This window comes from Olea europaea, chromosome 15 (assembly GCF_002742605.1).
Source record: "Olea europaea var. sylvestris chromosome 15, O_europaea_v1, whole genome shotgun sequence".
Lineage (NCBI taxonomy): Eukaryota > Viridiplantae > Streptophyta > Magnoliopsida > Lamiales > Oleaceae > Olea > Olea europaea.
In genome coordinates this window covers 20005529-20024240 of record NC_036251.1, presented here as the reverse complement: position 1 = coordinate 20024240, position 18712 = coordinate 20005529, and the positions used below count along the sequence as shown (strand labels likewise).

At 32.4% G+C, this 18712-nt stretch overlaps 1 protein-coding gene and 1 long non-coding RNA gene across 3 annotated transcripts; both read right to left on the bottom strand.

Moving 5' to 3' along the window:
* Positions 1-2253: 2253 nt before the first annotated feature.
* On the bottom strand, positions 2254-3919 carry LOC111411354 (agamous-like MADS-box protein AGL80). Its single transcript, XM_023041893.1, has 3 exons — positions 3437-3919; positions 2558-2749; positions 2254-2427 (listed from the first exon to the last, which is right to left on the bottom strand). The coding sequence occupies exons 1-3, from the start codon at positions 3917-3919 to the stop codon at positions 2254-2256; spliced, it is 849 nt and encodes a 282-aa protein (XP_022897661.1).
* A 7469-nt stretch (positions 3920-11388) lies between these two features.
* On the bottom strand, positions 11389-13442 carry LOC111410411. 2 transcript variants are annotated; one of them, XR_002705679.1, is made up of 3 exons: positions 13335-13442; positions 12532-12591; positions 11389-11693 (listed from the first exon to the last, which is right to left on the bottom strand). It is a non-coding gene; the product is annotated as an uncharacterized LOC111410411 (long non-coding RNA). The 2 variants fall into 2 exon arrangements; XR_002705680.1 differs by having other exon boundaries at positions 11389-11690; positions 13335-13435.
* Positions 13443-18712: the final 5270 nt, after the last annotated feature.

Sequence of the window (18712 nt, the reverse complement as noted above, 5' to 3'; positions counted from 1 at the left end):
TTAAATTAATTATTGTGTAATTAAACATTCCTTGAGGGATTGACTTGGATTTATAGTCCATTTTATTACTTGCACGTGACCCATGCAATTGTGGTTTATAATTTTAGCAAATAATATCCAATATATCATTCCATAAATTGAGAAGAATCACAGCATTTTACATAGTTCATAGCACAACTTAGGAATATAACGCATCATAAATGTCTTTTGTGTTACATTGAACTTGATAGAAAACTAGTATACCATAATTAAAATTTATTCCTCATGGGATAATTCAACTCATTTATTATTATTTGTCGACAATTTCCAACGCTTAAGGGATTTACATGAACAATGTGTATCGTACTATTTGATATTTGGATACATGTACTTATTAAGGATCTTGATGGTCACTCTGATAGCCAAGAATACGGTATTGAGAGTCCGACACTAGTATAAGGACAGTGTTAGGAGGTCCTTAGGTGGCAAAAAAATGAATTGGCATACGCATGCACCATATATCGAGGACATACATATTTGGTGATTTATATACCGACGGTTTTCCTAAGTGGTTGTAATGAGTGAGACACGTTAACTATGGACTTTGAGTGGAATAATGCTAAAGAAAGTGTAAGGAAGAAATTAATTCTTGAAAAATCAATAGCAATAGCTTGCTTGCTATCGAATATATTGATTTGTGACTTCATACGATACCTCAAGTAGGATTTGAAACCCAAAAAATAAAAATAGCATAAGTTGATATTTTGATAAAATGATTAAAATATCATGCACATGATCATGCATATAATTATTTATTACGTCCTTGTTTGAACCACATTATTTTCATAAGAATGCATTTTTGAATAATGTATTGATATGAAATATGTGGTTAAAAAATAAGAAATTTTTTTGGATTTGCGTATAATATTATTTTATTGGAGAATGTGTGGTTGAAATGATGTTAAATCACTATTTAAGAGCATATTTTTTTTTTTTAAATAGTGAAGGTCAAACAGGGCCTAAGTATTTAATTGTATAGTTTTGCATTGTAGGTGTGCAGTGCTATAGTGGAGGTTGGTGCCTACTTTCAAATGATATGACGATTTTGTAGTAGATACTTGACAAAGGTTTAGCAAGCTGGTCGTGAGAAAAATGAAAAACGTTATGATTGATTCTAAATAATTCATATATTTTGGAAATATTGAAACATATTTTATAAATATGATTCCCGATCGTGTTCCTCTACTAACTAGACTCGTTGGTAAAACACAGTCAAGCTTTGTTCCTAGGAAGCACACCATTGATTCCAAGAAACATTGCATTCAATGAGAACTTTGAAGTACAAAGTAGGGCTATTGCTATTAAAATAATTTTGGACAAGGCTTATGACAGACTGTAATGGACATTCTTGCAGTCATTTCTAGAGGAAATTAGTCTTCTTGATTCATTGGGTTACTCTTATAATGTTCATGGTAAAATCCACTTCTTTTGCAATGTTAATTGAATAGAGAGTGTCTTCTTTATTTCAATCCTACGAAGGGAATGCGTCAAGGTGACCCTCTTTCACCTTACTTATTTGTTTTGTGTTTGGAGAAGCTATCTCATTTGATTAATAATGAGGTGAGGAAAGGAAGCAGGAAGCTGGAAACTGTTCATGATTACTAGGCATGGCCCTACTCTCACACATTTCTGTTTCACTGATGATTTAATGCTATTCGGAGTGGTCACTCAGAGCTAGCAGAGGTAAAGATGAATGTTATAAAAATATTTTGTGATGCCTTGGGGTGAGAAAGTAAGCCTTAGCAAGTCAAGGCTTCTAGTATCTTCAAATATATCTCATGATCAAGCAATGAGACTTAGTAGCTTTTGTCAAATTCATTTAACCAGGGACTTTGGGAAATATTTGGGAACACCTATGATTCATGGTCGAGCCATCAAGAAGACATGTCGGAATATCTTTACCAAAATTTAACGTCTCTTAGTGTAGGAAACAAAAGTCTATCCATGGCGGTAGACTGACTTTGGTTTAGTTAGTACTTTCTACAATGTCAAGTTATTTGATGCAAACAATTTATTTACCGGACCATGTTGTTAATGAGATAGAGAAGCTGATTCAAAATTTATTTATTTATTTATTTTTTTTTTTTTGGATAACCCAGGAACCCGCAGCCGCTACTGGCGGAGCCCCGACCACTCTTAGAGCGGAGGCCCGACCACCAGTGCGCACTAGGTAAACCTGGGGGCTGGCACAAGACCGGCAACCACACTAGCCGGTTAAATCTTCTCCAAGGAGAAGGCGGATGTCTCAAGCGTGGGTTGAACCCTCGTCGAAGCCAACCCAGTTTCCCAGGCCATGCCTTTTTGCCAACTCGGCCACACGCTCTCATATAAATCATTGAACATGTATTCTCTCATGGCAACTATATGTAGCAGATAAAAGAAGTAAAGCTATGGAACGTTGACAAAAAATATTGTGTATAAAAATGTGTTATTGTAATCAAAACATTACATTTTAGATTATTTGACTTCTTGACATCATATACATAATTTCATGAAAAGAAAATTAATTCGTCTGTACTGAATAAAATGCAGTATGGTTAACAAAAATTGGGTTTCCCGGCAATAATCGGTCATGACGGCAGACAATAGTGGTGGTGCAAGACATGAAGAGACGAAGAGGATTTGGGTTTTCTTCAATTGAATTAATTCTCTCAATTAGCTCTACATCTGCGGCGTTATGTTTAGATTGGAATCCTGAAGCTAGGGTAGGCTATTATAAAAAAATAATGATACTGAATTTTTTTTCCAAAATAAATGCTAAACATAATACCCCTATCTCGAATAGCCATTTTTTTTTCTGGTTCTAGTAATCAGATACTCTGGTTCCAATTTATGGGATTCGGTTCGGATCGAAACACCTACCGCTTAACCAAATGGTCACCAGCTCTTTTCTGGAAGGGGGAAAAAAAAAACGAAGAAGAAGAAGAACTCTATTTGTAAAAGTTATACTCATAAAAACTCTATTCACAACAATCGTGCCAAACGGATCCCATATGAAATTATTGAAAAGAATTAAGCCAGGAGTCAAAATTGACAAGATCCAATATTTATATTAGAATTTAACATCATTCAAAATATTGACAAACAACAAACACAATTACCAAAACCATGCTGTTGGAATAACAAAAACAAACAATTGTAAGTAATCAAGAAACTAAAGCAATCAACAACAATGTGGAGACGAAAATAAATGGTTAAAAGAAACTTAATTCTTCAAGCTAGGATTGGAAGTAGTTCCTGTATCAATATGCCTGGGCAGAGTAATAAAGCTTGATCATATAGGGCATTTATTGTAAATCCCATAAGGCAAATTACTCCAGCCAAATCCAGCCTGCAAACTAGGGTACACCAAAGGAAAAAGTAAGCAACGAATTCCCTTCTATTTGCAAATGCACACCATCCCATTTGTTTGCAATTCTTTCATTCGGATTGCTATGTCCCGCATTTTTTGGTCAGCCAAACATCCCATTTCGATCAGATGACTTAGAGAGACATTTTGCAGACTTGTAAAACCAGCCATGCATTGATGCATCAGAATTTCCGTGTCTTTTATTCTGTTATCTCTTTGTAGCTTCTGAATTCGTACTCGAGATTTACGAATCCTTTGGTCAATACTTGATACTTGGTCGAACATTTTTCGGGTTTTTTCCGCTTCTGGTAGGGCCTGAAATCTAGAAATAATCTGTTGAGTTACCAATGGTGACGGCCAAACAAAAGGCTCAGCTTCATAGGGACTGTATATCATAGCGCAAGCATCAATACCGCAAAGGATGCTTAGTTCTTGCACCTTTTTTAAGATTCCATTCTTTCTCTTTTTAAACGATGACTTCCGATCTGTGTTGTTCTCAATGTACTTGAGCATAATTTTTCTTCGCGTCATTGTGTAGTTTACGCTTTTTGGAAGGTGAAAATGATGTTTGGAACATATTTTTTATTGCCAAAAGATGGTATTTGTAAATGTAAGAATGAAACAAGATGGGGTTATTTTGATAGTTTTACCTTCATTTCATATGACATGTAGCAAATTTTTTTCTCTTTTTAGATTTACCAGTAACTTAAATACCATAAAAATCACGTGGATAACAATAATAATTTTATAAGATTTTTTATATTATTTTCCATGTTTGGAAAGTCCAAAACGTTATTGTTCAAATGGATTCAAAATTCTGAGGATTATCATTATTCCAATTTAGTTTAGGCAAAACTAGAAAATAATAGAGTAATAACTAATGCATGAAAATGGTTAAAAAGGGAAGAAATCTCCTCGCCATATAATGTGTATTGCTATTACATTATAACGAAAGCATGCTCAAAATAATGAAAATATGCACAAAAGGTTGAAGCGAAATAGAAAAAAGGCCTTGACATCGGCTTAATTGGATACTGAAATCAGGGTCTGCCCTGATATTTTTGGGGCCTTATGCCAATTTCAAATATAGGACTTCTATATTTTGAACTTTCTTATCAAGAGTTTTAATATAATTATGAAAAATCTAATACAAACAAATAAGTTCCAAAATTTGAAGAGGAAAATACCAAATGTCAAATTTCAACATGCAATACAAATTATAAGTGAAGTTTCGACAAGCAAAGCTACAATGCAATGGCAAATGGGTATGTTCGTTTCTTTTATAATTTTCTCACTGCAATTATTTCAAATAAAATTGAATATACATTTGAATGATTTATGTACAAAATTAGATAATGTTAACTGTAAGAGATAGTATAACAAAATAATGAAAATGACGATCGAATACACTTTAATTTTATATTAATTCATAAAAAATTAACATACAAATAAGAAGTATGCATATAGACGAATAATTATTAAATTCTAAATATTTTCAACAACTAAAAAGGCTATTATCATGAGATTAAAATAAAACAATAATAATAAAAGCCTATATACTTTAATTTTATATTAATTCTTAAGAAGTTAAGATACAAATAAGAAGTATGCATATGGGCGAATAATTATTAAATTCTAAATATTTTCAACAACCTCTAAAAATGCTATTATCGTGAGATTAAAACAAAACAACAATAATAAAAGCTTATATACTTTATAGTATATGTTTTGAAGATAAGGGAGAAAGAAATAAATCAGTAAGACTGTAACAATGGCAGTGAGACCATACCCATCTGTTAAACTGAATCTTTAAAATTTTAATTCAAATGAAGATAATTTATTTCTAAATGATACTATTTACAGTCGCTCGCTACCGTAATCGCCTTATGTGACATATATGTAGTGGTTAGTAATTTGATGCACCCAATTACTAATCGTCACATGTATATCATATAGGGCAATTATGTTGGTGAACGTCTGCAAATAACATTACCCTTTATTTCTTGTTGGGTTGAAAAAAATTATGATGGGTGAGTGAAACTTGAAGAAACAAAAAGAGATTTTCTTTGGTTAAGAAAAGGAAAGAAGTATTTGGAAATTAAAGTGTCAAATTAGTCATGGAGAGAGAAAGTAATGTTTGTAATATATTTATATAATAAATAAATAAAAGTGATAAGTTTTATGTCATTTATATATTTTTTAAAGGATTTTTTTATTTTCAATTTTTATTAGTTTATTGTGTTTGCATGTGATAATTCTATTTGAAAGAATTTTATAAATATAATTTTCGTTTTTCTTCAACCAATCAATTAACCTTATATAATTTGAGGTCCTCACCAAAGTGGGGCTTTAACTCGCCTATAGTCAGAGCCGCCGTTGATTGACACCAATATTACAACATGCTCACGTGTAGGTGATTTTTTAATACTTGAAAAGGTAAAGAAGAAATACATACAAAGTTACAAAGCAATAAAAGCACATAAGGAAAAGAATAAATAATTTCATGGCATACATGATTCAGAATCACAATTGAACCTAATATCGCGTTAGATGTTAATTAGATGACAAGTTCAAATATTGAAATCTAAGGTTAAAGAACTTTGCTATTTGTACATTGATTTTTGACACGTTCGTTGTGCTTTGCCTACTGTCTTTGAATAATGGTCAATTCCAAGGCCGAAAAGAAAGCTTATTAGAGCATTGAATGGACCTCTGAATCTTTTGCGCTAATTCCATCAATTGTTGGGGGAGGGTGGTTGTAGATCCGCTGCTAAACTCATTTGGAAACTGACCCCTTCAAGCCTATAGCCGGCAAAGTCACTCACAACGGAGAAAGGGACCCCGTCCCAATTCAAGGAAAAATATGATAGTCTACATTGTTGTCAAGTGTCAATTGGATGGAAAAACTGTTTGAAATTTAAATTGTCAAATATGATAATGATACATGACAAAGTGTAAACTAAATGGTACACCACAGTGTACATGTAGCAAAGTTCAGGAGCCCTTTTTGCCAATCAACAATATCTATGTTCAAGCATCGTCTAATGCAATTTTTTACTAATAATTAGTTCTGTTGAAACTGTCCAACCACTCGGTGTTGGTGCGATGCCTCCAAGTACACGAGAAAGAGATAGATGAACAAGGGGGAAATTGCAAATCTTGACCCATGAAAAACCTGACTTCAAGTTACATGTTGACACTTTTTCCATCATCAATTCTATGATATATTGTGGAATACATATACGTCTCATGATACAATTATTGTGTTGACCATCAAAATTTATCGATGTTTGTATTCAAGGTCTTTAATTTGTCTCTCAAGAATGACAAAGTATAAACAAGATTTTTGTAGGAAAAATGACGCAAATGATAAGTTTGTTATGCATGAAAATCAAGGGAATGCAAGTGTTATATGGGCTTGTCCAACCCAAGAAGAAAAAGCCCAATCCTCTTTATTTTCGGTCAACAGAAGTGGCTACATACACATATATAGTCTCAAAAACCATTGATGGTGTGCAAGAAGAGACAAAACCAAGGCTGCTGGGAAGAAAATTAAAACCATGGCTACTATATAAAATACAGAGAGACTCTTGCTTGAACTAAAAGAAGAAAACCAAGCTGCTAGAAGAAGGAAAAATAATTGGAAGGAAAGTTTTCTTTTAATCTTTTGGGTGTAGATTTACACAAGATTTATTCTACATAATACAAATTGGAACTTTTCTAAGGTTTATTTTGGGTATTCTAGAGGTGTAGCATTCCAAGTGAGTTCTCACAATTTTAATCAAATTGGTGATTTGTGGTGAGATTAGTTATTGTCCTTAGAGAGTAATTATTGTGTATTTCCAATTTGTTGAGAATTCAAATTTTGGAGCATAGACTTGAATATTGTAATCTATATTTTTATTATAGTGGATTTGGTCGTAGTTGCCCTGTCATTTTTTTCCCTCTACACTGGAGGATTTTTTCAATGTAAAAAGTTGGTGTTACGTTTTGCTTTTTTTATTTTGATCATCTATTTGCATATTCAATCACTCTAGTTGGTTGCTTGGATTGGTGAATTTATTCTTACAATAAGTGAAATTGCCTAACAAAGTGGTATTAGAGCTCATGTTATGTGAATGTGATTTATTACGGGAATAAAAGGAGAATATTTCGGGCACTATGATTTAATTAGTGGTTTCAAATTATTCTATTTGGAAGCTTATGATGGAGGATATCATTTATTATAAGGATTTACATAAACCTATTGAATGTGATGGTGCTAAACCAAGCACTATGAGTGATAGTAACTGGAAGGAGATGAATGAAAAAGCCATTGGATAGATTAGATAGTGGGTTGACTTAATGTATTTCATCATGTATCTCGCCCGTAGTCTTTAGGAAAAAAATGGGGAGTCTGTAGGAAATGAAAACTACTCAAAATAAAACTTTTGCTATTAAAAAGTTTGTAAATCTGAAACTAGAGTAGGGAGAATCAGTTGCTGAGAATTTGAGTGAATTCCAATACTTGATAAATTAGTTGATCACAATGAAAATAGTGCTAGATGATGAGATGCAAACACTATTACTTCTGAGTTCATTGCCTGATAATTGGGAGACTTTGGCTATATCACTTAGTAACTCTGTTTCGAATCGTGTGCATGAACTTACTTTAGTTGACAATTTGTTTAATGAAAAAATACGAAGGAAGGACTTTGGTAGGAACGATGCACAAGCTCTTATTACAGAAAACAGAGGAAGGAGTAAAAGCAAAGGTCCTAAGAGACGTTGTAACTTCAGAAGTCAATCAAAGATAAGAGGAAATGTCAAATGTTTTTATTGTGACAAAGAGGGTCATATAAAGAAACATTGCATGGCTTGCAAAAATAAATTGAAAGAGGAGAAAAATCAGAAAAAACTAATCAAAATACAGTCGCTAGCGCTTCAGATGAAGAAGAATTAGTAATAGTTTTTTCGCTGAAGATGAGCAGTGTTGTCATGTTGCAGATTCATTTGTTGAATGAGTAATTTACTCAACGGCTTCTTACCATGTTACTCCAAGACGAGAGCTCTCCACTTCATACAAATCAGGCAACTTTGGTAGGGTAAAGATGGTTAATGACAGTTTTGTCAGTATTATGGGAATTGATGATATCTCTCTTCAGACAGATATTAAATATAACTTGACATTGAAGAATGTATAACATGTTCCCGACATGTGCTTGAATTTGCTATCTATACATGCCTTTGATGAAACAGGGTACGATCGTTATTTTGACAACGGAAGATGGAAACTAACAAAACGGTCGATGGTATTTGCTAGAGGAAAATTTATTGCACACTTTACAAGACACAAATAAAGGTGTGTAGTGAAGCGATAAATACAACTAAAAGTGATTCATCACTAGACTTGTGGCACAAGCGATTGGCTCACATGAGCTAGAAAGGACTACATATTTTGGCAAGGAAGTCTCTCATTCCTTTTACCAAAAGTATATCATTAAATTCATGTGATTATTGTTTATTTGGTAGACAGCATCGAGTTTCCTTTAAAAAATCCTCTAGTAGAAAACCTAATATTTTAGATTTGATTTATTCTAATGTTTGTGGTCCCATTGAGGTGGAATCCTTAGGTGATATATTTCTTACTTTTATTGATAATGCTTCACGAAAGTTGTGGGTGTTCTTTTTTAGATCAAAAAATTAGGTTTTCCAATATTTCAAGAAATTTCATGCTATGGTAGAATGGAAAAGTGGAAAGATTTTGAAGTGTCTTCGAACTAATAATAGAGGAGAATACACGTCTAAAGTGTTTGAAAATTACTGGTCAGAACATGGAATTAGACATGAGGAGATAGTACTTGTACTCTACAGCATAATGGTGTGGTAGAAAGAATGAACCATACCATTGTAGAAAAGGTCAGGATCATGTTAAGGATGACTGGGTTACGTAAGTCATTTTGAGGTGAAGCAGTTTGAACAGCGTGCTACTTAATTAACCGATCTCCATCAGGTCCTTTAGATTTTGAGATTCAAAAAAAATTGTGGACAGGAAAAGATATTTTTTATTCTCACTTAAAGGTTTTTTGGTATAAAGCATTTGCACGTGTGGCTAAGGAACAAAGGGTGAAGCTAGATAATAAAGCTAGTCCTTGCATTTTTTTGGCTACGAAGATGTAAAATTTGGCTATAGACTATGACATCCAGAAAAGAAGAAAATAATCAGAAGTAGAGATGTGATCTTTCATGAAAATCAAAAGTTGGCGGATTTCGAGAAATTTGGGATTCAAAGACGTGTTGATAAGGGTGTCACTGACCTTATAATTGTATCTTTGCCTCCAGATAGTGCCACTCAGGGGATAGAGACACATGTTGACGATCATACTGATGAACCAACAGGGGTTGATGATGATGATTTAGAGGATATTGAACAGGGAGAGTAGCCTACTATATCATAACCTCATATCAGAAGATGTAATAGACAGCATCGTTTATCAACCAGGTATCCAGCATCAGATTATATGTTGGCAATTGATGAGGGAAAGAAAAATGTTTTCAGGAGGTACAATCTTATAAAGACAAATAGAACTGGGTGAAGGTTATACATGAAGAGATGAGTTCTTTATAGAAGAATAACACTCATGAGTTTGCAGAGTTTCCTGAAGGTAAAAAGGCATTAAAAACGAAATGGGTGTTCAAGGTAAATAAAGATTACGAAAAGCTAGTGAAGTATAAAGCTCAACTGGTGGTGAAGAGTTTCGATCAGAAAAAATGGATTGACTTTGATGAGATATTCTCTCCTGCTGTCAAAATGACTTCCATTCGAGTAGTTTTAGGTTTAGTAGCCAGTTTGGATCTTGAGTTTGAGCAGTTAGATGTGAAGACCACTTTTCTCCATGGGGATTTGGAGGAAGAAAATCTATATGGTTCAGCCAGAAGGATTTGAAGTAAGAGAAAAAGAGCATATGGTTTGCATATTGAAAAAGAGTTTATATGGGTTGAAACAAGTTCCAAGACAGTGGTATAAGAAGTTTGATTCCTTTATGGTGGATCATGGTTATACCAGGACAGATGCAGATCATTGTGTTTATATCAGAGAATTTCGTAGTGGTAACTTTATCATCCTTTTGCTACATGCAGATAATATGTTGATAGTGGGACAAGATGTGTAGTTGATTCGAAGTTTGAAGGTATATGTATTCAAATCGTTTGACATGAAGGATCTTGGACTACCAAGGCAAATTTTGGGGATACATATTCATCGTGATAGGAAAGCCAGAATGTTATGGTTATCACAAGAGAAAGAGAATGCTAGAAATGTTTAACATGAAAAATGCTAAACCAATTGGAATAGCACTTAGTAGCCACTTCAAACTGAGTAAGGTGACTTGTTCTTCTAAGAAGGAAAATAAAGAAAGAATGGCAAAAGTTTCTTACTCCTCAACAGTTGGGAGTTTAATGTAACCCATGATTTGTACACGGCCAGACATTGCTCATGCAGTTGGGGTAGCCAGCAGGTTTCTTGTTAATCCCGATAAAATCATTGGGAGACAGTGAAATGAATCTTTAAATACTTGAGAGGAACTTTAACATGTGCTTGACTTTTGGAGTTTCAAAACCAATTTTGGAGGGTTGTATAGATGCAGATATGACTGGTGACCTTGATGATAGAAAATCAACTTCAGAACATTTGATTACTTTTGTAGGGGGAGCTGTTTTGTAGTAGTCAAAAATACAAAAGTATATTGCCTTATCTACAACTAAGGTTGAGTATATTGTAACAATTGAAATAGCGAAAGAAATGCTTTCGATGAAATGATTTCTGTAAAATTTGGGTTTGAAGCAAGACGGATGACATGATCCATCCCGAATCACCTTAGTGGACTCGACACGTGTCTTGTGCCGATTGTAGATACCAGTTGAACTCGGACCCACCAATAAGGCACCTTTACTTATTTGATTAAAAATATTTTTAACAAAATTTTGACATAATTTTCCCTGAAATATGAACTAAAATCACCTGAACAATAACCAATTTTCCTCAAACCAATATTTATAATATGAATAGGGTAAGACAGTTCTTCAAAATATAAACTATTCAAATCAAATGTTGGCAAATCAACATTTACTTGCTCTATAACCAATAATCCTTAAATATACTAAAAATACCATATATTTAATGAGCCCATAATGAACTTTTCTTATTTAAACTACATGTATCCCAAAAAAACACATAATGTATAATCTGATAAAGGATGTCATACAGCCTATGACGAGTGGCTCAAATCGGTGGTTCGACAGGCTCCAAAGCTGCTCAATTCGGCTGCTATTTGTTCGATAAAGAAAAAGGTGAAAAAAAATATATGAGCTTAAAATTCAGCGTGTGGATATTTTACAAATAAGTAAACTTTTCTCATTTATGCATATTTTCTGAAAATTCTTGCACTACTAAAACTTTTAGAAATTCTGAAATTTGGTAACACTTTTAAAACCAAACATGATTGCATCATAAAATCATTTGTTCTTAATTCTAGATAAGCAATTGTAAAATATAATGACTATAAATAATATAATACCATGAAAATCTATGAAATATTGCTGCTGCTCAATACTATAAGCTGAAAGCTTAATAAATTGAATTTTATAATCTGAAATTTGATAAGCTGTAGAAATATTGAAAAATCACACCAACAAGGTACTCGGAATAACCTTACTCATGTATCGGTTAGTACCGATATACATGGGAAAGTTATTCAATTCTGTAATTCTTAAATTCTGGTCATATGCGCGCAGAGTTGAAATTATGTAATTCTTGTCATACACTATGGAAACACATTCACAATAGTGTAGAGCTGGTGAAATCACCATAACTGATCATACATTGTGGAAACACATTCACACCAGTACAGACTAGGGTCAAATCACTTGAGTACTTTCTGGTGATTTTAAAAATAACTTTAACTATACTGAAATATTTAATACTAAATTAGTATGCCAATGAAACGATTTAACTGAACTAAATTTAATTTTAAAAATGACTGTTTATAAATCAACTTTATTCTAAAAATTATGCTGTCAAATCAATTGTATGAAATAATAAATTTTTTCATATAACATAAATTTAATAAATATTAATTTCTGAAAAAAAGTCTGTATCCACTTACTGCTCCATGGATAAAAGTCTGGCTAAATTAATGGGCATCTCTAAACTTCCACGTCATTACCTGAAATAACAGTATAATAACTCAAATTAAAATATAAAAATTAAACTAATGCAAAGTCACCACTTAATTACTCAACTTTTAAATTTTCTCTTGAATCTCCATTTCTTATTACTTGAATGAATTTCCCAAATTTTCTTCTTTCTAATGATTTATCAACTAAGCATCATTCATTATCAAATCCATTAAATCACTTGCACTTGCTTAAATTGAATACCTTATACAACCCTGACACATAATTTAGTCTACTACATAAACTTCAGTATTTGTCATATAACTTCATTCAAACCCTTAAAATGTGAAAATCAAAGACTAGACAAAAGCAACACTAAAATTCCATAATATGGAATTGTAAAACCAGTTTCTGTACACTGAAAATTATCACCAAAACAATTGACAAAAATGACACTTTTCTGGGCAAAATTACAAAATCAGCACCTGTGTAGGATTTTGTCCAAAAATTGCTTATAATACTTACTTAAAAATGGAGAAATCAACCCCAATTCCTTAATTTAAACGCTTGACATTATATAATCTCAAGAAAATCAAAGAATGACTATCTTTTTCATAAACCCTTTTTCGAAGTTTCACTTTTCTTCAACACCCATATTTCAATATGAATTTCTTTAACATATTCATGTTTAATACCTCGAATATATGACAATAACCTCTAATTCTTGCTAAACTTCAAATGCAAGCAAATTGTTCATAAACCCTAAAAATTTAATTAAAATACTTTCACTTACCTTTTGAGCAGAAGGAGAAATCGAAAACTTATACTTGAAGAATAGACACTACATCTTCCTTCTTCCTCTTCTTCTTCTCTTCCCCCCCCACCCCCCCACCCCCACCCTTATTTATAAACTAAACCCCCAAGGTTAATGACGGCCATTTAAAACCCTTAAGTAATATCAATTATAAAATAAACCCCATAAAATAATTTATACAATTTAAGTCCCTATTTGATTTGGAATTTGACTAGTTGATATTGACCTTTGACAAGTATGAAATGGGGTGTAACAACGAGTATGTAGTTAATTGTGATAGTCAAAGCGCATTAGATTTGAGCAAGAATGCTACTTATCATTTTCGGATGAAGCACATTGATGTGAGATATCATTGGCTAGGACAAGTAGTGGCAGAACAATTGATATTGTTAGAGAAGATTCATACCGAGAAGAATCCAATTGATATGATGACAAAAGTTGTGACCCGAGAAAAGCTTAAGCTTTGTGCTAGATTGGACAGCATGAACTCTCACTAATCTGCTAGAGGATAATCTCACTTCTCAATGGGCTGGAGGGGGAGATTGTTGTATAAGTATGGGCTTGTCCAATCCATAAGGAAAAAGCTCAATTCTCTTTATTTTCTTATAGGTCAACAAAATTGGCCACATATACATATATAATTTCTCAAAAAAATTGATGGTGAGCAAGAAGAGACAAAATCGAGGCTGCTGGGAAGAAAATTAAAATTGTGGCTACTATATAAAATATAGAGAGACTTTAGCTAGAAATAAAAAAAGAAAACCAAGCTGTTGGAAGAAGGAAAAATAATTGGAAGTGAAGTTTTCTTTCAATCTTTTGAGTGTGGTTTACACAAATTATTTTCCTCTACATAATACAAATTGAGATTTTCTCTAATGTGTATTTTGGGTACTCTAGAGATATAGTATTCAACGTAAGTTCTCACAAGGTTAATCGTGATTTGTGGTGAGATTATTTGTTGTCCTTCGAGAGTAATTATTGTGGTATTTCCAATTTGTTGAGAATTCAAGTTTTGGAGTATACACTTGAATATTGTAATCTATTTTTTTATTATAGTGGATTTGGCCGAAATTACCCCGTGTTTTTTTCCCTTTACACTAGAAGTTTTTTCCATGTCAAAATTTGGTGTTATGTTTTGCTTGTTTTTACTTTTATCATTTATTTGCATATTCAATCACTCTAATTGGTTACTTGGATTGGTGAATTTATTTTTGCAATAAGTGAAATTGCTCAACAAGAAGAACATCAAATAGGCAAAAAATCAAAAAGCGTCTACAAAGTGAAAACATAAATTTACTTATGGATTTCCACATAACCCTTCATGTAAAGTTCAACCTTTCAATTGAATCTTAGGTATCAAAATGGATCCTTTTAAGACGATCAACTATATATATATAGCCATATCAATCAATCTTTCTAGCATGTGACTATATTATTGAAATTTTAATATCTTAGTGTCTTTCTTCTTTATTGAAGATCGACTAAGTCACATCTAAGCTCTTATTTTTTTAACATGGTTTACTTCATAGTTCATTTTCTCGTAAGTTCTTTACTCGTGACAGTAAATTTAGACAATTTAGACAGTAAGGGTGGGTTTGTCACCCATTAATTGGGAAGTATGTATTATGGAACAGTGATTGATGTTGAAATATGTGGTTAAAAAGGAAGGAAATTTTTTTATTTACGTGTAATATTATTTTTATAAAGAATGTGCAGTTGAAAATAAGTACTCTAGAAAAAATAATGGGAAATAATGGGAGAAAATGGATGACAAACAGATGCTAAATGTAGACCCAATTGATGCATTAAATTTAGACTTAAATATTATAATGGTGGATTGTTAATCTAACTGTATTTTTTTATTTTTTTTCCTAGGGAAGGGTTTTCCCCTTCTTTGCTATGTGGTACAATAAAATTTTCTTTATGTAGAGTAGTTTGATTATTATTATTATTTTTATTTTTTTGTAGAGTTGTTTGATATAGCTTCAATTATTTCTCTAGCTATGATTCAATGTTTGGTAACTTTATGCACAATTTTTTAATGGAAGTTTGTAAAAGTATTTTAAAATGATAATTTATGAAACGTTTTACACGAATACTTTAGTTATTATCTAATTTTATTTTTTTGTAGAGTTGTTTGATATAGCTTCAATTATTTCTCTAGCTATGATTCAATGTTTGGTAACTTTATGCACAATTTTTTAATGGAAGTTTGTAAAAGTATTTTAAAATGATAATTTATGAAACGTTTTACACGAATACTTTAGTTATTATCTAGCTCTGAGTCTCTCTCTTCTGTGCCATCTATTTTATTCTCGATCTTGTAAATTCTCTTGCAGCCAATGGCTTCTTTTCCTATATACAATGAGGCAGGTCTTATTATATTTTTCATATTCATTCATTTTTGCTTGTAAAGCATCTCTCCAACAAGGAAGGTAAATGATTCGAGTTCATGAGAAGATTGAATAGACATAGGTAAGCTTGATCTTTTGGAAAGAAAAATACGGAAGATAAGATCAAAATCCTTTGATTGGATAAGAAACCTGAGAGCATTGATGAACCAGAGAGAGCAATTCAGAATTTGAGGAAGAGATAGAAAGGAAAGGAACTGTGCTAGACTGTTGATTGCCTGACCTTGGAAAAGAGAGAATAAACATGTTGTGCCATGTGACTAGAATCCTTTGTGGCTAGTTAAACCGGTTGACAATCGACAGAAAATGTTGAGCAAAGCTGTTAGCCTAAAGATTGAGGCTGATTCGTAACATTAACTGCAAAAGAATGAGGTTTGAGTTGGCGAACGCGAGAATGCTGCAATACATCAAAATCATCATTCTATCCCAAGGCTGATTAATTAGGTTAAGGTACAAAAGAAAGTATTCACAATTTTATAATTATATGTGGAATCTATAAAATTCAATAGAAGTTTGTGAATTCTACACAAATCAACTAATCACTTAAATTAATGTGTAGAACAATATTTAAAAAGTTTAAATTAAGTATATCACCTTTCATGGTCTCAAAAAATTGATATAGAGAGTCAAGTGTTATATTTTTGGGTAAAATAAAGGACTGGTCACTGAACTTTACTTTGTGTAACTACTTACTAACCAAACTTTAAAACGTAACTCAATGCTTACTCAAGTATCATAAACACAATTCATCCATAACTAAGATGGAATTTGTTTGAAGGATTTGACGAAATTGTACATGTGGTGGATGTAAATTTGACTTGGCAATATTTAACCATTAAAACTCTTGACACCAACAACTCGTCCTTCCAAATAGCACCTAACACAACTTAAACAATTCGCAACATATTTTTAAGCGGTTGAGAAAATTAAAACTTCAAGGCCTTTTTCTCAAAAATCACACCCAAATCAATCAACCTATCTCTAATTCAAATGTTCAGTCTTCTCTTGGAAATGCCTCAATCGTCAAGTGATCTCCAAAATTTGGAAGGAACAATATGCTTCATGGAGAAACTCCTACCAAAAGGAATCATGGACAAAAAAGGAGGCAGGCAATTTCATGGGCATAAAAAACTATAAGTTCTGGTTTTGAGCTCTAGTGTGAATATTCTTATTCCATTTTGGCGGTTCAAAAAGTTAAGAGTATATAGTCATTGATCATTGAGAAGGGAAATAATTGGAACAATTTTGTCTACGTACTGTCTGTCAAAATGCCTCTTAGAGCATTTGTGTTGGCCTATGGTTTATGGTACGATAATTTGTATCAGGTATTTTGTGTCGTTTTTATTTTTATCTATGTAAATCTCCTTTGCCATATTTTTGGATATCCTAAATGTCAATGTGGGTTATTATTTGAAGTTAATATAGTATGTAAATCCCACGATGGATTCCATCAGGGTCAATCCCATACCCAAAAGAACATATCATTTACCCAAAAAATAATCATACCAATTTAAATAAGTTCTTATCTTATAGCGGTCATGAACTTATACATACATCTAAGGGTTATTGTAATAGCTTTTAATGGCAGCCACTGCATGTGCACATAGGATGCATGATAGTTTCCATCTCCTACATGCACAAGTGTAATTGGTCAAATTAACAACATACTCCATTGATGGACATACAACATATGATTGAGGATCCCTAGACCAATCTACCTCACACTCATTTGCTATGTTAGTGATATTGTTTATCTTCTTTTGAATTTTTGGATATAATGGTCCTTCCACCCTCTTCATCTTATCCTCTTCCCATGAGAATTCTTTTTATGAAACTAATTTGGATATCTATTAGGAAGTCAAAATCAATTTTTCTCTATCTTCTAAGAGAATCTCGTTGAAACACTCTCACATGAAGTTCAAGAGAATGTCAGTTTTGGGTTTAGTGAAGAAAAGAAACTTACTCCACAATTGATGTGTCCTGTTTCATTAACCATTTTCATAGGCATGTTTATTGAACTTATTTATAGATAGTGAATCTAGTGGCCCTTTATAAGTAGTCTTTAAGAGTTTTATCTTTGAAGTCTTTCCTAAAGAAGTTCATGTACATATGTCGTACATGGTACCTCTGTTCATTTAGAGGATAGCTAGCTTATATATTATTTTGTGACCTTTTTTGCCCTTTGATCATTAAAGTCCAAATGTCTAAGGAACCAACCTAAAGTAGCCATATTCTCCCTCTCTACAATGGCATATGCCATTGATATATACAATCATTGGCATCTAAGCCAACCTCTGAAAGTTTCTGACCCTTAAAGCTTCATTTCTAGAAATAACCATCTAATCTATAAATGGACTATAATCCCTAGAAAGCCTCTTTTACATGCTTCTAAGCATATATATATATGCCTTGAAATTTCGAATCCTTAACTGCAATTATAACCATAGACCCAAGATTTGCTCTTATCACTTCTGCAGCATATGACCATAGTAGCCCAAATTGATGTTCATGTGACCCTTCCATCAACAATCTAGCATATTTCCTAGTCCTAGATACAGCCATCCTATTAGTCTTCAGCTTTAAATTATTTTTTATCGTCTTTAAAAAATTAATAATTTTTCAATTGGAATCAACCTTAAGCCCTTGTTTGGGCTTCATTAAAATTAATTTATAAGAAAAATATATTTTGAAATAGTGATATTTTAGAGAATTTGAATAAAAAATAAAGAAAAATTTTGAATTTACATTTAATATTATTTTATTGAAAAATGTATGACTAAAAAGAAGAAAAAAAGGTGCTTTAAAATTAAAATGGAGCCCAAACATAAATCTCTCCAAGTATTTATTAACAAGATACTAAAATGTGTAGTGCCTATTTGTGCCATCTCTACTGCATGTATGTTTAGAAATGATTGACTTTATTTGCACATATTTGTTCTTTTTGGT

Bases quoted from the DNA above. Each gene is read 5' to 3' on its own strand.
- LOC111411354 (XM_023041893.1), bottom strand. From the start codon at position 3,919: ATGACGCGAAGAAAAATTATGCTCAAGTACATTGAGAACAACACAGAT. The intron at 2,750-3,436 runs GTGTGCATTTGC...TTTTTATAATAG, and splicing joins AATTGCAAACAAATGGGATG to CCTACCCTAGCTTCAGGATT. The intron at 2,428-2,557 runs GTACAGACGAAT...AACGTTCCATAG, and splicing joins ACCATACTGCATTTTATTCA to CTTTACTTCTTTTATCTGCT.